The 25,002-nt window shown below is 40.9% G+C and overlaps 2 protein-coding genes and 1 pseudogene across 5 annotated transcripts; all 3 read right to left on the reverse strand.

The window, feature by feature from the left end:
* Positions 1–617: 617 nt before the first annotated feature.
* On the reverse strand, positions 618–24,940 carry LOC116121851 (tetratricopeptide repeat protein 5-like). Its single transcript, XM_031407767.1, is given in 14 exon segments — positions 618–875; positions 877–930; positions 20,860–20,931; positions 21,137–21,206; positions 21,492–21,603; positions 21,735–21,792; positions 21,954–22,091; positions 22,347–22,400; positions 22,609–22,703; positions 23,336–23,425; positions 24,053–24,110; positions 24,213–24,323; positions 24,415–24,524; positions 24,937–24,940. Coding segments are annotated over 14 exon segments (1,089 nt in total). The 3' UTR covers positions 618–812.
* LOC116121815 lies at positions 1,408–4,756 on the reverse strand. 4 transcript variants are annotated; one of them, XR_004126793.1, is made up of 4 exons: positions 4,478–4,756; positions 3,250–4,386; positions 3,061–3,132; positions 1,408–2,110 (listed from the first exon to the last, which is right to left on the reverse strand). XR_004126793.1 is itself a non-coding variant. In XM_031407745.1 (2 exons), exon 2 carries the CDS (start codon positions 2,102–2,104, stop codon positions 1,664–1,666), a length of 441 nt encoding a protein of 146 aa, XP_031263605.1. In that variant the 5' UTR covers positions 2,105–2,110; positions 3,061–3,222; the 3' UTR covers positions 1,420–1,663. The 4 variants fall into 4 exon arrangements, 3 of the variants coding, with proteins under 3 accessions (XP_031263605.1, XP_031263606.1, XP_031263604.1); XM_031407745.1 differs by lacking the exons at positions 3,250–4,386; positions 4,478–4,756 and having other exon boundaries at positions 1,420–2,110; positions 3,061–3,222; XM_031407746.1 differs by lacking the exons at positions 3,250–4,386; positions 4,478–4,756 and having other exon boundaries at positions 1,420–2,110; positions 2,994–3,074.
* On the reverse strand, positions 17,215–18,078 carry LOC116121818 (annotated as a pseudogene).
* Positions 24,941–25,002: the final 62 nt, after the last annotated feature.

A 25,002-nucleotide genomic window follows, 5' to 3' on the forward strand; every position in this document is an offset into this window, starting at 1 on the left:
GAATACTATACCAAAACCAATATAGTATTGAGGGTTACATTATCTCAGTAATCTATCAACTTCCTGTCCATTTATGACACTTCCAAATATAGCATCGGATTCCCATTTCTATTTCAGGCATCTCAGATTTAAAATGAAACAAATAAAAAATATTAATAAATTTATTTGGGTTATGAATCAGTCATTTTCGTTCAATGAAAAGAACCTGGAACGGCTGCAAGAGTCAACAGAGGTGATAAGAAGGTCGGAGGCACATCTCCCACATATGTTATGTCAATACAAGTATATGCTCATTGAACAAATAAATATGGAAATAAGAAAGTTCATTTTATAATATTTACCAAAATTCAATAACATTCTCCTACACTTTTGCCAACCAAAATGCAACAACAATATGCTGAGAGCCGAAATACGAATTAACAGAGACTTCAATTCATATTCAGGTTTGTAAAACAAGTTCACAGAGGATTTCTAGATTATAAAGAAAAATGAAATATTGTCATTGAAAGTTTTCTGGAGTTTTGGCCCTTATATCAATCATGATGCCAATCAGCAGCATAATAAAAAGGACTGCACAAGGTAAAAACTCAGAAGAATTTTGAAAAGTAGTCTTCATAAAAATCTACAATTTATTTCTTTGACAGATGGTGTTTTGACTTGAGCAAGAATTCACACTCTTTAAGTATTTTTTTTCTTTCCTCTCAATCCTATAATCTATTTACACGCATTACAACAATATTAAGTAAATGAGAAGATCAACAAAAAACCCATTACAAATACATAGCTCACTGATATTCTACTTGAAACTACTTTCATGGTTTGAGTTGTGCAAAGACCGATGAACGAAGTCCTTGTTGAGGTGAGAGGGTTTTGCCGGTTCAGAAGCATTTGCCCCACAAAATCCACACGAATTGACCTGAAATTGTAACTCTGGTTCAATTTCCATGAAACAAAATCTAAAAATCAGGTATATGTTCTTCATCATCCTTATGGTAGATCTATAGAATAAAAGAGCAAGCTAAGATTTTTCGGACAGCCATGTACCCAAATAAAATTTCGTCCCTCCATGAACAAAACAATAATGAAATTCAACAATCTGTGAGAACATACCTTTTCTTTCCAAGAAAAAAACATGATGACGGTAATAAGGTTGCAGTAGTGTTACCTGATCTCCTTCTTTAATCTGCAATCAGAGGGTTTAAATGTTGACCGACCCAATCAACCCGGGACTGGGGCAACATACCGGGTTTCCCAACGAGTCGATTTTTAAAAAAGTGCAAGCGAATACAGTGCACAATGCAATCGCAACACCTACCAGAATTTCCCATTTTTCATTAGCATCAATTCAGTTACGAGCTCTACACCTAGACGACACCATCTAAACCTATACATTTGCAAAACATTGAACATCAATTCATATTGTTGTGGTACTTGGAAAAATATAACATGCAATATTTATTTGTACTTCCAATCTCGAACTTATATGAAACATGCTCTCACATTAAAACAGTAGCACATTGTATAAGTACATTAAATAGTAAACATAATTACATTGAAACTAAATCAAGATGCCACAAGAAATAAACATCCATACAAGGGATTAGTGCCCACTGGTTAGTACAAAATTGTGAGACTACACGTAGGACAAACAGGTTCATCCTAATCAATTTGAAAACCTAGTATTAACCCAATTTAATCTATGCTCGGGTGGCAATTGTATGAATTCCTCCCTAAACCTTGGATTTTCATACAAGTATTTGACAACCTTGAGGTATATATCTGTATGAACTTGTATAGACGTTAAAATGTCTATACAGTTAGACATGGAAAATGGATCAGATGGAACACTGGAGTTCTCTCCAACCCCCTCATCTTCACTACGATTTGCAGCCCTGGATCCCCTCCTCATATCGACAAGAACATCTGTCAGTCTGCCAATCACATCCACAAGTTCTTGTCTCTGCCTCTTCCTAGGTCGTCCATGTGTTCCAAATTCTATTTCCAACGCGGCAATTGCGCACAATGCAACCGCAACATCTACCAGAATTTCCGTTTCTTCATCAGCATCATTTCGGTTACGAGCTCTACGCCTAGACGACGCCATCTAAACCTATACATTTGTAAAACATTAATCATCAATTCATACTCTTGTGGTACTTAGGAAAATATAACATTCAATATTTAATTGTACTTCCAATCTCGAACTTATATGAAACATGCTCTCACATTAAAACAGTAGCACATTGTATAAGTACATATAATAGCAAACATAATTACGTCGAAACTGCAATAGCAAACATAATTACATAGAAACTAAATGAAGATGCTGCAAAACATAAACAACCGTTTAAGGGATCAGTGCCCACTGATTAGTACAAAATTGTGAGACTACACGTAGGACAAACAGGCCCATCCTCATCCAAAAAACAACAGTACTGAACCATATTTCTAAATATTGAATAAATTACCACACCCCAACACATAAAAAAATAAAATACAACCCAAGTGAAAGTAAATTCCCAAATGTGAATGTGATCCCGAACTCGATTGGATTAAAGAAAACAAGCATTGACTGTGATATGAAGAAAGATAACAGTGAAAAAGAGTAATAACATGCACTGTCTGCCTTGAAAAACAAGGTAGTCAATCCCTTTTCTGAAGAAGTAGTGAAGTACTCCATTAAATTGATATAAAGATGAAGGATACATGAAATTCTGTCCTCAAACACTAATTGAAAGCACCCGGAAGAAGAGAGTTTGAGTTTTTCATTTTATTTATTTATTTTTTTTTTTTCTATTTCCTCATGTTTCTTTGGCAAATTTGACATAAAAAATCACAAAAGATAAGTCATTAGAAACAGTGAAACTCAGCCATGTCACACTCCATCATGTGGCAGAATGAATAACGTTGAACCAAATGATTATCCTACCAAAGAAATTCAAAGAGTGGAAAGAAAACAACAGAAAAAGCAAATGCAAACACAATTCCATCACCAGGAGAATCCAAGAAACATGCAATCTTCTTCTAATGCTAAAAACTTCAAAATCCAACCAAAGATACCGCCACAAGTGAAGTAGGGTTCATTTCAACAACAGCATTCTTCTTCTACTTCACTCAAAATAACACCCCAACCTAAAAGCAGAATCCAATTACATGAATCAGATTTTGGCAAAGGGTCATATTTCCTTAACTGAATTTTTGTTGCAAATACAACATCACATTTCCCCTAATGGGGTATTTCAAAATTACCTGTCCGGTAACATTGCCAAACCCTCCAATAACCTAAGAGGGTGCATTGATGAAATACAGATACAGTACATGCACCAAGGCCTTGAAGTGAAGATGGTGTGTACAAGAATCTACATCACATGCAATAAATGGTTCTTATCAAAAACCCTATCAACATGTAAGCTTTCTCACCAAACCAAAATACCAACACAGCCCCTTGCTTTGTTTTTTCTAATCTTCCTCCATTACCATCCTCACCTCAAAATCTTCAAACATCATTGGAATAATTAGCTTTACTGCAAATGAATCAAAAGGCAAAAGAAAATAAAATTTTGTGCAGACTAAAACTATTATTTTTGGTTTGATAAGATTAAGAAAATGTTTTGTACACCTGAAAAAGAGATGAGGATGATCAGATCAAGATCAAATCCACATCTTTTGTAAGACGTTCTAACTTCAACGACACAGACAGGACATTAATATTCAACAGCCCATCATCAAGTTGAAGAAATCCCAGATCGCATAAATAAACAACTAATCTACATATAATCTAACGAGAGCCTGAACTTTCAGAACCTAAGCCTTGATAACACACACTGTCTGCCTGGAAAAACAAGGTAGTCAATCCCTTTTCTGAAGAAGTAGTGAAGTACTCCATTAAATTGATATAAAGATGAAGTATACATGAAATTCTGTCTTCGAACATTAATTGAAAGCACCCAGAAGAAGAGAGTTTGAGTTTTTCATTTTTTTTTTTTTTTTCTATTTCCTCATTTTGTTTCTTTGGCATAAAAAATCACAAAAGATAAGTCATTAGAAACAGTGAAACTCAGCCATGTCACACTCCATCGTGTGGCAGAATGAATAAAGTTGAACTGAATGATTATCCTACCAAAGAAATTCAAAGAGTGGAAAGAACGCAACCAAAAAAGCAAATGCGAACACAATTCCATCACCAGAAGAATCCAAGAAACATGCAATCTTCTTTTAATGCTAAAAACGTCAAAATCCAACCACAGATACAGCCACAAGTAAAATAGGGTTCATTTCAATAACAGCATTCTTCTTGCACTCGTTATTAAAATGAAAATGTTCTGCAGGAAGTCGTTGGCTTTATCAATTTCAAGTTCCAACCAAGCAGCAAACTGAATTTTAATTCTTAAAATCACCCACAAAGACAGAGTATTCAGGTTATTTTGAAAAATAATGAAAACGTGAATCGGAAATTATGTACTCTACAAAAATTTACCTGTTAAAGTCGCTGAAATCAAAGATGATGAACGATTGTAAGATGAACGAATGTCGAAGATGAAAGATTCCAAGAAGATCGAAGTCAAACAGCGAAGGTCCACGATGATCAATCGGTCAAAGATGAAAACAGATCGAAGAAAAGACTAAAGGGATCGAAGAACGAAGATTCAAGTTCAAGAATGAAGAAGTTTGCGCCGTCAGTGAGAAGAGAACGAACAAGAAGAGAATGAAATGAGTTAGCGAATAAGTTTTAGGTTTTTACCTTTCCAACATTTTTGACCCGGTTTTCCTTAAAAGTGACAAAGTAAACCCAAATAATATGTATTTGACCCATAAACAATAAAAATAAGACAAAATCAATCTCATTTCACGGGAATAATATTTTATTTTCCAGTAAATAATTGGGTTTATGATAACACTTATAAAATGTTACTGTATTTCACTTTTTAAAATATATTAATGTTCCCACAAGATAATATATATAAATAAATCTTTTATATGATTTTATTAAGCAATTTCTAACTTTAAAGCAACTAAAATTTTCTGACCTTTTGTACCATCCCCATTAGACAAGATTCGAGAAGTTGGAAAACCAGTCAACAATGGTTAGAGATTGTTATGCGTAGAAAAGTAGGGTTGATGCAGCACCCTATCAATGTAAGTAGTCAGACCTTAGGTAGGTCCTGCAATCATCCAGACGCAGCCACATCACGTGGTGACGTGAGCAGCGCAGTGGGTGCGCGCCAGAATGGCAAGAGGCTAAAGGCGCTCCACGTGTCTAATCCCTGCACACGTCGCGCAAATCTCTCAAAGTAGGTAAACAACGGAACACAAAGAAGGATCTGCACAGTAACCTGACCCACTCCCAGATTCAGCAATCATTACCTCAATACATCCCACTATAAATAAAGAGCTCCTCTCCCGTTTGTGGGATTAGCTCATTTTTACTCTATAATAGCTTATTCTCTCTCTCTCTCTCTCTCTCTCTCTCTCCCCTATTTGTATTCTCAGTACTCTAAAGTCAGCTTGCTTACCACGACCTGATCCTTCAAATATATATACAATATCAGTGGACGTAGGATTCACTTGTTTAAGCATTCGAACCACTTTAAACATTGTTTCCCCACTTTTACACTTTCAATCCCTCATTCACATGTGTCTCCTAAGTCAGCTCAGCGTTTCCCACGTGCGAGTCGTTAGTGTCAAAATTGAGCATCAACAGTTTGGCACTAGAAGGAGAGCCTGATTTAGTATTTGTCCTTCATCAGGAGAATCTATGACTAATCGATCCTACAATAGCAAATGGCTCACCGATTTGAGTCTGAGCGAACCGATCGAGGTGATGAGGAGATTCCCCAAGTACAGGACACTTCTCCTGAGGTGCCTTTAGTTCCACAAAATACCGTGGGGGATGTCCCTTCGAGCTCACGGCTTAACCCAACCGTCATGAGCTACCTGGAGAGGTTCAACAATACTCTTCAATCGGTCAGCCAAAGGCTGGACCGATTAGACTGGGGCATGCCACCCAAATCAAATAAGGCAGTGCAACCACCAAAGACGCATGTAGGTCGCATGAAAGTGCCCATGCCGTGCGTACTGTAACGCATCGGAAGAAGGGAAAGCAAGTGGTGAACAGCGGGCCCAGGGGCTTCGAGGGTCCAGTGAACACCGACTGTGCCCTAGGTAGAATACCCGTGGCTTTAAGGCTCGGTGACATGTCAAGACCTGAGCTGTCCAATGCCACGTCGCGCGAGCATTCCCACAAAAGTGCGAGGCGGGGTGATTCTCATCACCGCTGAAATGACGACTATGATCGTCATGCGGGAAGTTACCACACTCCATGGGTCGGTCCGCACCACCGCGGGGGTCGTGAAAGTTCCCCGAATAATGCAGCGCCATCACACGACTCTAGCCAACATGTGTCAAGATTGGCCGGAACTGCCGGCAGAGGCGAGGAGGAATACGACCTACGGTTATTCCTCAACCACTATCATGAAGGTCGAACCCACGTCGTGGAAAGTAATCTACAAGTAGCTCGGCTACCTCAGATTAAGGAGTTACAGCGAGCTCTGTATTAGTTAAAGGCTCAACTAAATGAGCAAGGGCAGGTCGCAGAGACGTCTCCCTTTTCTCTGGCGGTATTGGTCGCCCCTCTCCCATCGAGATTCAGAATGCCCGACATGTGGGCGTTCGATGGGAACTCTGATCCGCAAGATCATCTATATGAATTCAATGACCTGATGGAACTTCATCAAGTTTCTGACTTGGCAAAATGTCGTTGCTTGGCAGTAACTCTTACTTCGCATGACAAGCGGTGGTTCAAGTCGCTCCCTGCAGGATCCATTAGCTCGTGGAATCAGATGGGCTCAAAATTCTTGAGACACTTCCAGACGAACAAGAAGTTCTCAATGCCTATATAAGGCAAGAAAGGGACGAATTCCTCAAATCTTACGTCGACAAATTCCACAAAGAGCTCCATAAAGTAGCTCACACTCCCGAAGAGTCTTTTCGGACTCTCATCATCGCGGGAGTTCATCCACAAACAGATCTGTGGAAAAAGCTGCAATCAGAGGACGACATTTCCCTCACCCGCTTCTACAGCCTTGCGGAGAAATACCTCCGTATTGAGAGCTCCGTGGCGACGCTCCACCACCACGACCCTGACACTTCAGGTGGTGCACCTAGTCGGGGGGAAAGTAGGAGAATTGATCGCAGATGGGCTAATGACGATCAACGAAAAGGAAAGAAACCTCGGTTTGAGCCTAAGAAGTCTTATGCTCCAGTTCCTCATCACGATCGTGACAGGAGTCAATCTACCCCTTTGAATGCATCTGCCTCAACCATTCTTGACAAATCAGAAGAGGCCAGTCTGCTCGGAAAGCCCGAGCCCATGAAAGGTCCCTCTTCATCCAGAAATAATAAGAAATACTGATGTTATCATCAGGACAATGGGCATCACACCGATGAGTGCTAGGCTCTCAAACAGGCAATCGAAAACCTTATCAAGCAGGGGCACTTCAAAGAATACGTTGATGACTCTACTCCCGTGTGGGAGAAAAATCAAGAGGAATCAGGAAAGAAACGTCGTAATCGGAAGGGCATCTGCAGCGTAGGAGTAATCTTTGGAGGACTGCTCCTCGCAGGAAATTCGCGAGGTGCCCAAGAGAGATATGCTCGCGCAGCCCATCACAACCTCATCAGTGTGATGAACACGACGCAGCGACCACCAAAGGTTCCCAAGGAGGAGGAAATCACCTTCTCCGAAAAAGATGCAGTCCGATTACACCATCCCCATGATGATGCTCTCATCATCACGCCCTAGATAGGGAGCTTTGACGTCCACAGAATGTTGGTGGACAATGGAAGCACTGTGAACATTCTGTTCCAGCCAACTTTCGAGAGAATGAAATTGGATGAGGCCGACCTGAAGCCCGCCTCAATCCCCCTATATAGTTTTACAGGGGATCACCTAATCCCCAAATGAACGATCTTGCCTCTAGTCACGTTGGGCAACTCTGATGAGGTGACCAAGATAACTGAATTCTTAGTAGTGGATTGCCCATCCACTTTCAATGGCATCTTGCGGGGACCCCTACTGAGAAACTTCAAGATAGTCACTTCGATATACCATCTCAAGATGAAGTTCCCCACCCCAACAGGGATAGGGGAAGTAAGCGGATCTTAGTGCGCATCTCGCGAATGCTATGTAAGAGCAATGCAGATGGCATACAAAGGGAAAGGCATCTCGCACGGCATTTCGAGACAGGCAATGGTGATCAGCGAGATCAAACCATAGCCTGGCCCAACCGAGGATAATATGGATCCTCATATCCAGGAATGCCCTTTTGGTGGGCCAGTTGAGGATTTATCAGAAGTGTCGATTGATCAAAACAAACCGAGCAGAGTGTTGAGGATTGGAAGCAATTTCAACCCCCAGCTCGCTAGCGACTTGACCAGCTTCCTCAGAGAAAAAATAGATGTGTTCGCATGGACTCATGGTGACATGGTTAGGATCAGCCCGGACGTGATATGTCATGCCCTGAACATCGACAGTGAAGCCAGACCGGTTCGCCAAAAGAGAAGAGCGATGGATCCTGAGCGATATGATGCCTTAAAACTTGAGGTAGATAATCTCCTTCGCAATGAATCCATCCGGAAAGCGCTCTATCCGAGCTGGGTTACTAACCTGGTTCTTGTAAAAAAGCCCAATGACAAGTGGCAAGCCTGTGTTGACTTCACCGACCTCAACAAAGCATGCCTAAAAGACAGTTTTTCCTTGCCAAGGATCGACCAGCTCGTGGATACCACCTCCGAGCACGAGCTGCTAAGTTTTATGGATGCATACACGGGGTACAACCAAATTCTGATGTATACGTCGGACGAAGAGCATACCTCCTTTATCACGAATCGGAGGCTATATTGCTACAAAGTTATGCCCTTCGGCCTAAAGAACACCGGTGCAGCTTATTAGTGGCTGGTTAACCGAATGTTCTCCGAGCAGATAGGGAAGTCGATGGAAGTCTATGTCAATGACATGCTGGTCAAGTCGCATGTCGCTTTAGATCACATAGCGCATCTCGCCGAGATGTTCGACATCCTCTGGAAGTCAAGTGCTACTTCGGAGTGTCCTCGGGAAAATTCCTGGGATACATGGTTAACCAGAGGGGTATAGAGATCAACCCCGAGAAAATCCAAGTTCTCCTCGATATGAAAAGCCCGACCACCAAGAAGCAGGTTCAGAGCCTCAATAGGCGAATTGCGGCACTGAGTCGCTTCATATCGAGAGTAACAGACCGCTGCTTGCCGTTCTTCAATGTACTCAGGGCCAACAAGAAGTTCGAGTGGATTTCTGAGTGTGAACAGGCGTTCCAGAGCATCAAAGAACACCTCGGGAAGCCCTATTTTCTGTCCAAGCCTCTCCTGCAAGAAATTCTCCTCCTGTATCTGTCCGTCTCACAATACGCGGTCAGTGCAGCATTAGTTCGGGAAGAGAACATGGTCTAATGGCTGGTATATTATGCGAGCAAGCGTTTGTTGGATGCCAAGATGTAGTATTCAGAAATGGAATGATTAGCTTATGCCCTGCTGATCGCTTCCAAAAAGCTGCGACCTTATTTCCATGCCCATACAATTCATGTAATGACCAGTTACACTCTTAGGCAGGTCCTCCAGAAGCCGGAGGCATCAGGTAAACTGCTCAAATGGGCCATGAAATTAAGTCAGTTCAATCTACAATACAGACCAAAGACAACCATCAAGGGGCAGGTTGTTGCTTATTTCATTTCAGAATTCTCATATCATTCGATCAAGGAATCCGAGCAACAAGCCAGCAAAATCAACCAGGAAACTATTCAGAATTTATCAACCTGGAGCCTATATGTCTACGAATCATCAAACAAGAAGAGGGTTGGGGCAAGTCTTCTGCTCTTAAGTCCCGAAGAGGCTCGTATTCATGGCATCCTCCGATTTAGATTTGAAGCAACCAATAATGAGGCTGAGTATAAAGCTCTACTCGCTGGATTGCGGTTGGCCAGAGAAATGGGCTCAACCGCGATCAGCATCCACAACGACTCCATGCTAGTTGTCAACCAGATTTTGGGGGAGTACCAGGCCAAGGAAGAAAACATGGTCAGTTATTTGAAGAAAGCTAAGGTTACACTCGAGCCATTCAAGCACTTCACGATCACACAGATTCCTAGAGATGGCAATTCTGCGGCAGATGTCTTGGCAAGGATAGCCTCGTCGCTGGACTCAGACGCACCGAAAAGCATTCCCATTCGATTCATAGAGACCCCCAGTGTAAGCTCGACTAAACAGGCCGTGAATATTGCGAAATCAGTTTCTTGGATGACCCCCATCATCTAGTTTCTCTAAGACGGGACCTTGCCTAACGACAAGGTCGAAGCAAGGACCCTATGAACAAGAGCTGCTCGTTACACACTCATTGGAGACCAACTGTATAAGCGAGGGTTTAGCACCCCTCTCCTCTGATGTTTAACAGATGAAGAAGCAGACTATATCATGAGAGAGATACATGAAAGGATCTGTGGTAATCACATCACCGCACGATCTCTCGCCAACAAAGTTATTCGTCAAGGGTATTATTGGCCCCTGATCCAAGAAGACACCTACAACTTTGTCAAAAAGTGTGACAAGTGCCAGCGGTTCGCGAGCATACCGCGAGCTCCTTCCTACCAGCTGATAACCATGACCAGCCCTTGGCCATTCTCCATGTGGGGAATCGATCTCATTGGTCCCATGCCAGTTGGTAAAGGGGGAGTCAAGTATGTTGTGGTCGAGGTAGATTACTTCACCAAATGGGTCGAAGCAGAGCCATTAGTCGCGATCACGACTAAAAAGCTTAAGGACTTCGTCTTCAAGAACATTGTGTGTCGCTGTGGGATTCCTTATATCCTCGTCTCAGATAATGGTAAACAGTTCGACAACAAGGAATTCAAGCAGTTTTGCGACAAGCTGGGTTCCATAAAAAATTTGCCTCAATCGCGAGACCGCAAGCAAATGGTCAAGTTGAAGCTGTCAACAAAACCATCAAGCACACTTTGAAAGCCAAACTTGACACAGCCAAGGGCAATTGGGCCGACAACCTTCCCAAAGTCCTATCGACATATAGGACAACTCCGAGAACTTCTACCTTAGAAACCCTTTTTTCACTAGCATATGGCTGCGAAGCAATGATCCCTGTGGAGGTAGGGACCGATTCACTTCGGAGGGACCTGTTCAACAAAGCCGACAATGAAGCGTTTATGCGCGTAAGTCTAGATCTAGTTGAAGAACATCATAGCAAGGCTCAACTAAGAATAGCAGCCTATCAGCAACTCGCGAAAAGTTTCTTTAACTCTAAGGTCAGAAGAAGAGACTTCCAGGTCAGCAACCTCATTTTGAAAGAAGTTCTTCTCGGTACTAGAGAACCAAGTGCGGGAGTTTTGGGATCGAAATGGGAGAGCCCAAACCGCATCACCAAAGTGATAAGATCGGGGACTTACCATCTCAAAAGACTGAATGGTTCTAAAGTACCTCGAGCTTAGAATACTAAACATCTCCGACCATATTATCAGTAATTTCGAACTCAATTTTTCCTTGTAAAGATTTTATTTTTCGTAATCTTTGTAAACAAGTGTATAAGTCTGTTCTTTTGTAATTGCTTTTTACATGTATAATTCTGTTCGAATAGACTTGTTCCAATGTAATTATAAACAATCAGAATGCGATCTCGTATGTAAATATGGTACGAAAATTGTAAGTACTCAAAAGATTAAGAAAGCGATGTCTTTATTCATTAATGAAAGGGAAAGTACATAAGCGAGCAAGAAAAGGCTCTAAGAGAGCATTCACTAGCCTTCATCCCCAACTCCCGGAGGCGCGACCTCATCATCCCCAGGCTGATCGCTAATCACCTAGCCAGCCGCGGGCTCTTCTAGGACATACTCTGAATGCTCCCCCAGGTCAGGTCCTCGGGCGGCCTCTACTACATCCTCATCGTCAAGCCGCGCCATTCTTCTGAGGATCTCCTAGTATTCCTCCGGGAGATCGGATATATCCATTTCAAGATTCTTCGGCCTAAGGGCATAGATGGACTGGATTGCCTATTCAGCAGCCTTGCTCTCGATCTCCAATTCTTGTCGCTACATCTCTCTGGTCAGAGAAGTGACTCTTCCCTGACTAGTGTGAAGTTCGGTCTCAAGTGCCTACCTTTGCTTCTTAGAGGCCTCCCACAACTCGCTCATTTCCCGCTCTGCTCATAAGGCCTGCTGGAGGTCGTTTGCAACGCCTGGTCTTTCTCGTCAACCTCTTTGGAGAATCGAGCCACGGTCCTCTGGAGCTCCTTTACCTTTTCGTTGTGCCTGTCCAACTCAGCCTTCTGAAAGTCCACCGTGTGAAGAGCGGCATTCCTCTCATTCAGGTATTGGTTCACCGAAGCGGTGGATAAGTCTTTCTCTGCTTCAGCGGCTTCCAAGTCCCATTTGCGCCGCGTGTTTTTTTCTCTCAGCGCGACCACCTCCTCAGCAGCTCCCAACTAAACCTTTTGTAGGGACAATTGCATGGAAAGCAGGGCCTATGAACGAAAAAAGTTACAAGTTAGTTTCCTTGCTACCGCAAATAAGCAAAGCCTTCGCCTAGGACAGTTCATTCTACCTTGCTCAAGTGCTAAATGGATATGGACATCAGGTCCACAAAACTAGAAGACACGAACTTCTCGAATGCTTCTGCAAGCTCACATTCCAGCAGTGTTAGGACTACTGGTTACAGATGGCTGAGAGTTGGCCTATCGAGTCCAGCACAGGTGTGCTAGTACCCTCGACAGGTAAAGTCTCCCCTATGGGCGCTTTGCCTAACCTCCTCCCGAGGACTGTGGTCTCCTTTTGTCTTGTCTGCGCCCCCCAAGGGATATGGAAATGTTGGCCGCACCCCTAGGTGGCCCTCTAGAGTGAAACGCCCAATAAGGTTGCGACCTCTCGAGCTGAATGCCTAGGCCCTCCGATTCAGACTCTAACTCTTCAGTCCAAAGTTACTTCCACTTCTTGGACTTTTTAGTCACGGTCTTTTGCTTCTGGCGAATGGCCAAAGGCTGAGGAACCCTAGCACGTCGTACCGGGGCACCTGCCAAAGTCCTCCTCACGGGGGGACCGCTGGAAGTAGCTTCGGCCGGTCCAGTGGCACCTACTCTAGGAAAAGTGAACTGCCTCGGTTGTGGTGATCTGGGTACCTTGGGAGGCATGGTCGCTGCATGCGAACCTCGTTAGTAAAACAGTTCGATACACGCAGAATCAAAAAAAAAAAAAAAAAGACAGGTTAAGAAGCTTACTCGGTGTGGTCTCTAAGGCCGCTTCTGAGTTGAAGAAGCCGTACTTCCTCAAATTTGTGGTTGTCACGAGCAGCCTCACATCGTGACTTTCTTCGGGATAGAAAACCGAAGGTTGTGATCCTATCCAGATCCACAAGCAGCTCTAAACTGGTCGTTTTGTTAACTAGCAAAGAAAATAAACAGTTCATTAGCGAAGAAAAAAAAAAAGCTCGTAAACTCAAAGTAAAGGAAAACCTACTTGACTCCTGAAAACGGCAAATGTCGTCATGACAAAAGAAAAAGAATTTCGTCTCGTACGCCACACATTGCTCGGGTAACTGTGTATTCCCGCTTCAATGGTGGTTCGCTTGGACAAGGAGTGGACAAGTAGTAGGAATCCTTGTCCTTACTCTTTTTTAGAATGTACGAGCAACCGAGCTCTACCGCGGTTAGCGGCACATGATGTACATGGCCACGGCTATCATGTACGCGTTCGGTGTAAGCTATATTGGTGCGATCTCGAAATGATCGAGGACTGACCTGATGAAGGGGTGGAAAAGGATCAACCCCCCAACCTTGAAAATCTCCTCAAAGATCGCAGCCAGCCCTCGTGGCGGATTCCAAGCTGTGTGTGTCCTATCTCGGAAAACCTCCACGTTGATAGTGTATTGGTCTACCACCCTTTGAAGCTCTTCATCAATAAGTATCGAGAAGATCTCTCGAGGGGGACCCGCAGGAGCATCCTGCCCGAGCAAACTGGTCCCTTCCTCGGCTCTGGTCGTTGGGAGGTCCATTCTCCTACGGTCTGCGAAGCGAGAAGTAGGGAACCATTCAGTCCTCGTACACTGTTTCGTACGATAACGTGGGGGAGAAAGTAAATATTTCCTCCCTAAAACCTAGAAAAACCCTAACAGGATATTTAAGAGCCACCACCAGCGGCTCTATCCCAATGGAGAGTATTTCATCTCCAACGAGCTACCGATGGACAGTCATTGCATGGCGACTGTTGAAAGCAAAAACATCAAAAATAGGAGAAGGGAATCATCTTTACCTTTTGAAATGAGAAAAACTGACCCTTCTGCTCCGAATATCAAGCGAACACCGGACTAGAAAGCAAATAACCAAGGCTCACGAAAGTTTCTCGCTCTCTGTGAGACTAAAAGTGTTGTGCCTTTGCCTGAGAAGAGCTTGGGGTTTTATAGTGAAGGAAGTGGCACTTTGGTTTCCCGAAGTCAAACGACGTTTGGGCAAAAAACACATTTGACTGATCGTGACCATGTGTCACGAATCAGCGAGGAAGAGTGACCGTCATGCCTCGAGAAACCAGATCGTCATCCCCTTTCGTTGAAACACTCAAGCGACGGCTCGTTTCCCTCCACCATATTTAATGCGCCCACGTCCGCATTTAATGCTCTGATAGGGAATGTTGTTTCAACATGGCTAGCATTTAATGCTATAATAAGGAATGTCGTTTCAACATGGCTCGCATTTAATGCGCATGGTTAGCATTTATTACGCAAAAGACACGTCTGTCAGAACAAAAAATGTTCCATCAATGTGTCAGCCGAAAAAGTGCAACAGATAACATCTGAAGAAGTCGTTACATAAAACACTCTTCGCCTTCAGTCGCTAAGCGATTTGACCATTCGAGCTCACCCCATCAGTCGCGAAACAACGTGATCGTTCGAGTTCACCTCACGACAATCGTAAGGCGATGTGACTCTTCCCCTTAGCAAAAGTTTCTTAAGTGTAATCAGGCCGCGGAATTCCATCCAGGTCAAAATCAGCATTATAGCACTAGGTACCTAAAGCCGGGTCATTAACCCTAAGGGCAAAGATCGTCCCAGGTCGCTTGCGAGGAGATGCCCTCTCGACCTCCCTTGCAATTAGGTCAGGTCGACCAGCATCTCTTCAAACACATCAGATCAAGGCATAATTGTATAGTTTCCAAGGTTCGATTCTCAAACCTTAAAAACTAAGGGACTTCTGTTATGCCTGAAAAAGTAGGGCTGATGCAGTGCCCTGTCAGCGTAAGTAGTCAGACCTTAGGTAAGTCCTGCAGTCATCCAGACGCAGCCACAACGCGTGGTGACGTGAGCAACGCACTCCTACCAATGCAATGGGTGCGCGCCAGAATGGCAAGAGGCTGAAGGCGCTCCACGTGTCTAATCCCTGCACACGTCGCGCAAATCCCTCGANGTCTACAAAAGTGACAAGCAGGGAACCATTCAATCCTTGTACACTGTTTCGTACGATGACGTAGGGGAGAAAGTAAATATTTCCTCCCTAACACCTAGAAAAACCTTAACAGAATATTTAAGAGCCACCACCAGCGACTCTGGCCCAACGGAGAGTATTTCATATCTGATGAGCTACCGACGGACAGTATTGCATGGCGACTGTTGAAAGCAAAAACATCAAAAATAGGAGAAGGGAATCATCTTTACCTTTTGAAATGAGAAAAACTGACCCTTCTGCTCCGAATATAAAGCGAACACCGGACTGGAAAGCAAAGAACCAAGGCTCACGAAAGTTTCTCGCTCTCTGTGAGACTGAAAATGTTGTTCCTTTGCCTGAGAAGAGCTTAGGGTTTTATAGTGAAGGAAGTGGCACTTTGGCTTCCCGAAGTCAAATGACGTTTGGGCGGAAAACACATTTGACCGTTGATCGCGACCACGTGTCACTAATCAGCGAGGAAGAGTGACCATCACGCCTCGAGAAACCAGATCGTCATCCCCTTCCGTTGAAACACTCAAGCGACGGCTCGTTTCCCTCCACCACATTTAATGGGCCCACGTTCGCATTTAATGCTCTAATAGGGAATGTCGTTTCAACATGGCTCGCATTTAATGTTGTGATAGGGAATGTTGTTTCAAAATGGCTCGTATTTAATGCGCATGGCTGGCATTTATTGCGCAAAAGACACATATGTAAGAACAAAAAGTGTTTCATCAATGTGTCAGCCGAAAAAATGCAATGGATAACATCTAAAGAGGTCGTTACATAATACACTCTTCACCTTCAGTCGCTGAGCGACGTGACCATTCGAGCTCACCCTGTCAGTCGCGAAACAACGTGATTGTTCGAGTTCACCTCACGACAATCGTGAGGCGACGTGACTCTTCACCTTAGCAAAAGTTTCTTAAGTGTAATCAGGCCACGGAATTCCATCCAGGTCGGAATCAGCATTATAGCACTAGGTACCTAAAGCCAGGTCATTGACCCTAAGGGCAAAGATTGTCCCAGGTCGCTTGCGAGGAGATGCCCTCTCGACCTCCCTTACAATCAGGTCAGGTGGACCAGCATCTCTTCAAACACATCAGATCAAGGCATAATTGTATAGTTTTCAATGTTCGATACTCAAACCTTAAAAACTAGGGAACTTCTGTTATGCCTGGAAAAGTAGGGCTGATGCAGCGCCTTGTCAGCATAAGTAGTCAGACCTTAGGTAGGCTCTGCAGTCATCCAGACGCAGCCACATCGCGTGGTGACGTGAGCAGTGCACTCCTGCCAATGCAGTAGGTGCGCGCCAAAATGGCAAGAGGCTGAAGGCTCTCCACATGTCCAATCCCTACACACGTCGCGCAAATCCCTCGAAGTAGGTAAACAACGGGACACAAGGAAGGATCTGCACGGCAACCTAACCCACTCCTAGATTCAGCAATCATTACCTCAATACATCCCACTATAAATAGAGAGCTTCTCTCCCGTTTGTGGGATTGGCTCATTTTTACTCTGTAATAGCTTATTCTCTCTCTTTCTCTCCCATTTGCATTCTCAGTACTCCAAAGTCAGCTCGCTAACCACGACCTGATCCTTCAAATATAAATACAATATCAGTGGACGTAGGATTCACTTGTTTAAGCATCCGAACCACTTTAAACATTATTTCCCCACTTTTACACTCTCAATCTCTCATTCACATGTGTCTCCTAAGTTAGCTCAACGTTTCCCATGTGCAAGTCGTTGGTGTCAAAATCGAACATCAACAGAGATATACAGATATTATCACTAAAACCAGGAAAAATAGGAGCCATCAGCCCTCCACCCACAAGTTCTTGCGCTCTCGCAACCAGAAACAGCGCCAAGTCTTCCGCAAACTGATCCGAATAAGCCTGTAAAACTTCCCTCCTTTCACTGGTGTAGTGAATCCTCCCACCATTCCAGGCCTTGGAGGTTTTGTCTTTGACTTCTTTCGGCACATTGGAGAGCGCCAGTGGAGTGCAAAAGATAAGTACGCAATGTGAAGGGAGGCCTTCGGAAACAAACGATCATGGACAGATCCTGGAACTCCAGCTGCACAATATCTCCTTCCAGGTGGTAGTAATTTAAAGAGAGTGTTGAAGTCATTGCTGACATGATCGTTGAAGAACACTTGAAATTCAGCGGCAGTTTGTCCCTTCTTCTCCTGATTTAAGTTTAAGCTCTACAGCTTCGATTATCGCCTGAACTGCGAGAAATGCATTTGGCCCAGTAGCGCACCCAAAATCTGCAATGCAAAATGAATGAAACAAACCTGAATGAAAAACTTGTTTGATGTCAAGCTTGTTGATGATCTCCTGGCAGATGATTTCTTGAGCTATCTCTGAAGCTTTTCGCTGCGAAACATAAAGCAGTTCTAAGAAACCTTACTCAAAATTCTAGTCAATAACAGCAAATATAAACAGAAAATAGAACCTGATGGTAGGAGTTTTCAGCATAGCTGTATGGTCCATTTCCTTCATACATAGAATATGAGTTTGGATATTCACTTTTCCCTTCAATCTCCATCTCCTCCGAATTTGTGTGTGCGCCATATATATTTATAAAAGATCAAGAATCATGATATGATATCCTATGCCAATATTTAATATTCAACGTAGGGTGGGTGGCACAGACTGGAACAGTCACAAAGTCACGTGCAAGAGCAATATTTAGTACAGTTTCTATTGGACTTGAATTGACTTTTGGGATCTCCATAAGTTGCATTAAACTAAACCCACAAGAGACAAAGCAAACTGAGTAGGTGGCATATTTGGTACAGTTTCTATTTGACTTTACCAATAATGCTACAAACATTGGGGCTCTACACCGAATTACATGTCTCATGACTCATAATAGTTATGTTTGACATTTATAAATATTTTACTTAGTGAACGATCGTTCCTCAATTATAGACAATCATTCATTTATGATGGACTTCCGTCCATATTATATGGACAAAAATCCACATTTAAAAAACATCTGTTCATCAATAAATAAATAAAATAATATAACAAAAATAATGTACAATCATCTATAGATTATGAATGATCGTACTTAAATAAAAGACGAACGTCCATATATAACGAATGTCCATATACTAATGACTGGCGTTCATATGTTAATGACGCCCGTCAATTATTAATGATTTTAAAAAAATATCATGGTTTATGCACGTGAGTTATGGACTTAAATACAAACTGATTCTTCCTCACTTTCTCCTTCAAATTATAGTTCTTTCACAATTTTGAGTCCGAGAACATGTCGCAGGGACTAAAACAAAAACAGAAATTGGATCCTGATAAAGAGGAAAAAAAGTCGAAGGAGGTCGTGGCGGTGAGCAAGGATGATGAAGAGGCGAACGAGGACCTCAGCCTTAAGATTGTGGAGAAACATCTATTGATGCGTGCGGCCAAGTTAGTTCAGAATGATGCTGACGACAACAATGACGTCGTATTAGATGATGAGAAAAAAGTGGATCTCTCTTCTTCGTCGGCCAAGCAAGACAATGACAATGGCAAGAGTAATGGAAAAACTGGAGAATCTAACGTTATAGATGTGGAGAATCTACAACAGCGTTAAAACATATAAAACAAAAACGCATTTGGCCCAGTAGAGCAGCCAAAATCTGCAAAGCAAAATGAATGAAAAAAACCTGAATGAAAAACTTGTTTGATGTCAAGCTTGTTGATGATCTCCTGGCAGATGATTTGTTGAGCTATCTCTGAAGCTTTACTCTGCAAAACATGAAGCAGTTTCAAGAAATCTTACTCAAAATTCTAGTCAATAACAGCAAATATAAACAGAAAATACTACATGATAGTAGGCGTTTTCAGCATAGCTCCATGGTCCAACTCCTTCATACATAGAATATGAGTTGGGATATTCACTTTTCCCTTCAATCTCCATCTCTAGTTCCTCCTCCGAATTTGTGTTTATGTGCTATATATATATATATATATAGGATCATGATATAATTTCGCATGCCAACCATTGGATCTTTTCAATAAAATCCAATGTTTTTTTTATCGTTGTAAACATCAAACACTTAGCGTTGAATGTAACGTTATCCAAATATTATACCAAAACCAATATAGTATTGAGGGTAACGTTATCTCAGTAATGTATCAACTTCCTGTCCATATATGACACTTATAATATAGTATCAGATTCCTCTTTCTATTTCAGGCATCTCATGTGTAAAATGAAACCAAGGCTCTGATACCATTTACACCCACATAATATTTGTTATATCCAGTCTAACAAATATTATTACAATTAATTACTAAACAACCTAGTTAATTAATTGGAGAGAAAATTCATAGATTCAGTTTAACAGATTAATTCATACCTGGATATCGATCGTCTTGAATGGATCCTTTTCTTGTTATGAGTATACAAGCAAAAGTAAACAAGAGATCGAGAGAATTTTTTCAAAACTGAAAATATTATAACTTTCTCTGAATATACATGTACAATGCTTCTCTTCATATAGAGCAGTCCGGATTTCAAAACATTTTGAATCCGTGAATACGATAAATATTACAAAACAGGCTGTCAATCACAACATACATGTGACTTGACTTTAGCTAAATAAAAATTTACACGTAACATAAAGAAAAACAAAAAACATAAAGAAAATATGACATGGGTCCCATGTGTTTCCCATGTTTAACACAATGTTTTACATTTTAAATATCTTTATGACATATGATAAAGTAGTCAAGATTTCTTTAAATCTTCTGCGCAATTTTCTGTCGGCAAAATCTTGACGCTCCACGTATTATTTCCGCTTTTTGGGTACACGTCAGCGTATTACGTGTTGGACGTTTCCGGTTATCCAAATCTCCATCCTCTAGATTTTTATCAATCCTTGAAGTTATCCACTTCGATAAGATCAATAAAATCTTTTAGAGTGTCATCTTCTTGGGTTTCCTGGTCGTGGGCTAAGACCAACCTTAGAAGATCAATAGTACCTTCCATTAAGGCCTGCTTCGGTAGATGAGCTAAATCGAACCCTTCTAAAAACGTTTTCAACTGGGCCTGATTATGTTGAAAGAGAGTATCCTGGATCAATGCATACCTGTCTGGTATAACTACCACAATTCCATCCTGAATATGGACAGTAGCATTTNAATTGACTTGAAATTGTAACTCTGGTTCAATTTCCATGAAACAAAATCTAAAAATCAGGTATATGTTCTTCATCATCCTTATGGTAGATCTATAGAATAAAGAGCAATCTAAGATTTTTCGGACAACCATGTACCCAAATAAAATTTCGTCCCTCCATGAACAAAAACAATAATGAAATTCCACAATCTATGAGAACATACCTTTCCTTTCCAAGAAAAAACATGATGACGGTAATAAGGTTGCAATAGTGTTACCTGATCTCCTTCTTTAATCTGCAATCAGAGGGTTCAATTAATTCTAATCTACTGTGTGTATAAATCAACAAGCAACAGCATGCTTTGTGGTTTTCTCAATATATGCAAGGTACTTCTCGATTCATTTGTGGGTTCTATAAAAATTATCTGTATAATTTGACATAGGGGCTTTACAGACATTTAATGGACTGAAAAATGTAAAAGTCAAGCAGCTAACTCTTACCACATTAACACGCAGACTGTACACAGATAGAACAAAGCATGTCTGATTTGAATCACAAACCAAATAGTATCTGCAATATGAAAAAAATAGAAAAGGACTTTGATTGTGATCTCAAAATACTATTAGCTTAATACAATATAAAAGTGCAAAATTCGTGATAAAGTTCCAAGCAAGATGAATCTGAATGCATGATACTTCCTATAGCCATCCCATAAAAATAATTATAGTCTATAGACCCCTCGGCATATCAGGTAACATAGTTTTAAGGAGTATAAGCTATATGCCTGTGCAGCATAAGTTCATGATTAATATATTTTGATGTGCAATAAATACAGTAGTCAAGCAGATTACTCACAGGGGAGTGACATTCTCATAATTCACGAAGAATAGCACTTTTCCAACTACTGCAACTCTGTTCAGACCCTCCGAAAGCATATCCACAGCGACTATTTTATGAGAAGAATTCACTAACCAAACAAGAGGCACGGAAAAAATAAATATGAACATGTTAAGTTAGCAAACTCATAAGTAGAAGTAGTAAATTACCAGATTAATGACTATGCGCTACTAACTAAAACAGAAGAGCCATGTAGCTTACACTTAGCAGCAGTAAGAGATGATGCCAAAGATGCAAGTCGTTTGCCTCTAGCATGTACCTATAAAACCACATCTGATCAATAACAGATGCACCTCTTGAAGAAATAAAACTATTTGCATTGGTACCTTCAAAGTGGTCTTTAACTTCTCATTGACCTTCCTTAGAAAGTATAATGTTGAACAAAATTTAGCACCATAAAATGGTTTATAAAATCATTACCTTCAATAAATTCTCTATCTTATCGAGAAGATTAACCATCTTTTGGACCTCCTCAGCAGCACTAAGACTAGGATCCTTTAAGGCAGCAGCTTCAAACCCCCTAAGAGCCCTCTCATAATTCTCTAAATATGTGTCTACCTGTAAACAGGAACTGCATCAGGAACTTATAAACCACCAACGAATTAAAAAACAGTAACTTGCTTGTGACAGGTGGAATTGAAATCCACCAATGAATTAAAGTATTAAACAATAGAAAGCAACCTGATGATAAGACAAATATGATACTAACGCAAGTACACCTGATAGCAACATAAACAAGATCTAGAGACTTTTCGATCTTTAGTTATTTAATAAATTTTCATAGAGAAAGATGAGGAGAAAAATTCAACTTACAGTGGCACAGTTAAAATACAAGTCAGGATTGGACTTCATTTTTTCGTCTTTCTCCTAATACAAATTAATCAAAATGAGAAGATAACCAAAATCATTAGGAAAAATGAAGAAGAAAACTTCAAAATGCTCCTTAGCAGCCCTTAATCAACAGATTCTTCCCAAATTAAAAAAAAAAATGATCAATAACAAAACTATAATTTGAAGAAATCAACTGGGAGCAGGAAAATGCATTCCAAGGGAAAGCTCCGCTTTGCAAACTTACAGCATTTTGGTAGGCTTTTAAAGATTGCAAAAGTTTCTGGTGATCCCAAGATCCAGTCACAAAGAAACTTGTGAGGCATGCATTTCCAAGGTTGTCTGTCATTAGGATGATATGTTATAACATATGAGAAAGATGATTATAATAATATAGGTGAAAGAAATAAGAAATGATATAAAATCTCAAAGCAGAGCTTCTTACAAAGGGAAAAAGGAAAAAGGCATAATGTGCAAGGGTGGGTTAGAAACCCAAACACATAAGAAAAATAAAAAGATCACATATGTAAAAAATAAAGTGTACACCCTTCTCTCCATGTGCAGCAATAAGAGAAATGGTCGAATCATCAAATAGTATTCACATATGTAGCAAACCACAAGAAAACCAATAAACATAGCGTACGCAAATTAAGTTATCAAGTCAAGACAAAGTACAGCATGTGTTTACATGCAAACATATTCAAAAGATCATAAAAGCGGATCATAAGCTAATTTTTTATAGTTGAATTTTAGCATATATAATTTGGTACTGTACCGAACAGAAGACAATACTACACAATTCAATCCTATGCCATCCAATCCTAGTATATTCCAAGTGTCCAATCCTCTATGGCATGCCAAACAAGGGCTTAAACTAATACAAAGTAAAGCATGCATTTACATGTGGAAATTATTAAAAGATCAAAAGATTGGAACATAAGTTCCTTTTTCCTAGGATTCAAATTGAATCTTACACCAAGAATTTCCATCCTTGACATCCAATGTGATAGCTTCTTTGGCATGTTGAATGCTTTCTTCAACAATTTCTATCTGATTCTCAGAACCTAAAAAACACAAAAGAAATTTTAGTAAAACGATGATAAATCCATATTGAAGTAGAAACTACAACTTCTGTTTTTCCACTACTTCAGTTATATTTTTGGAGGGGTAAAGGCACCAGAGGAGGAATAAATGCTATTACTTTGCTTTACATTCTCAAAAGAAATCGTACCAAAAGTTTGAATCTCGACTTCACAACGGATAAGACTAAGATCAGAACATCTTCAGAAAAATAAAGAGAGTGAGATAAGAACACAAAGACTATCAATGGCCACAGCGTTATTAATTTGAAAGTGTCAATTTGCAACCCTGTCTGCACTAGCCTCACCTTAAATTGCAGCATTGTAATAACTAGTAAAAGTTTTAATTTAATAGACAGGAATGTAGATGTTTCTGTAATCATCTTTCCTAGCCAGCGACTACCTTTTTTTCTCTAAAGCCAGAAAGAATCATTCCAGAACAATTTTAAGCACAAATGGACTAAGACTTCCTAGCAAGCCCGTAGATAGAGATAATAGAATGTGCCAACAGGCAAGAAAATACCATTTGAAATTGTGGCTCTCAATATAATACCCCTAGGCAGCCAAGAATTAAGTGTAAATCTTAATACAGGGGAAGGAAAATTTTCTTGCCTTGAGCCATGCTTCTTTCGAGCATAGATAACTGACAAAGTATTTTCTTATTTGGACCCTGCATGAGACAAAAATGTAAAATAGATAAAAGGTTAGTAAAATGACACTTAGAGGCATAAATTCTTTAAAAGCAAAATGGCAATCAACTGTCAAACATAACCTTGCTTAATGCAAGATTGAAGCAGTTCTTAGCAGCAGGTAAATCTCCCTTTTTCCAAATGCTGACGCCCAAACATAGCCAAGCGTCTGTAAGAGAGGGATTCAACTTCACCTGGGGCATCAAAACTTCAAAATATGAATATGAACCCGAGCATTACAGCAAACCAAACTAATAAAGCACCGAACAGTCTACTCTTGCTTACAGCTTTTGAGAGATGATCCTCTGCCTCTTTCCTGTAATCAGGTACAACATCCAATATCTTTCCTCGCAGATATTCATACGTTGCACGCTGTAGAGGTGACTTCCTTTGTTCTGCGAAAGAAGATGATATATTTCACTTCTAATGCTAAATGTAACATACAATCAAAAATGTGTAGTGCAAGACCCATTACATAAACATCCGAAAGAGATTCATCAAAAGAGATATATGTTACTAAATGTAATATATAATTTAAACCACAAGAAACATTATATCACTCAACTAAAAAAAAATTAATTCAAGAGAGGCACCAACATTAATCCCTAAACATTTAGCTTCAGCACTCAATATAGCACTAGGACAGAAAGCTGCAACTAGCAATTTTCCCCAAGTACAATACCTACGCTTAGGGTATTCTATCTTACAAGGAGCAAAATCCCAATTATGAGACCAAACTGACGTTATTTCAATAATGTACAACATGTTATTGATCCAGTATATCTCATATTACAAGAGTGGCATTACCCATTACCACGAAACATTCCGGTAACGTTACTGTACTATAACCCCATTTTAGAATAACAGAGTCCT

Source organism: Pistacia vera, unplaced genomic scaffold, assembly GCF_008641045.1.
Source record: "Pistacia vera cultivar Batoury unplaced genomic scaffold, PisVer_v2 Contig129, whole genome shotgun sequence".
In the NCBI taxonomy this organism is placed as follows: Eukaryota; Viridiplantae; Streptophyta; class Magnoliopsida; order Sapindales; family Anacardiaceae; genus Pistacia; species Pistacia vera.

Coding starts and splice junctions, on each gene's coding strand:
- LOC116121815 (XM_031407745.1), bottom strand. CDS start 2,104: ATGGCGTCGTCTAGGCGTAGAGCTCGTAACCGAAATGATGCTGATGAA.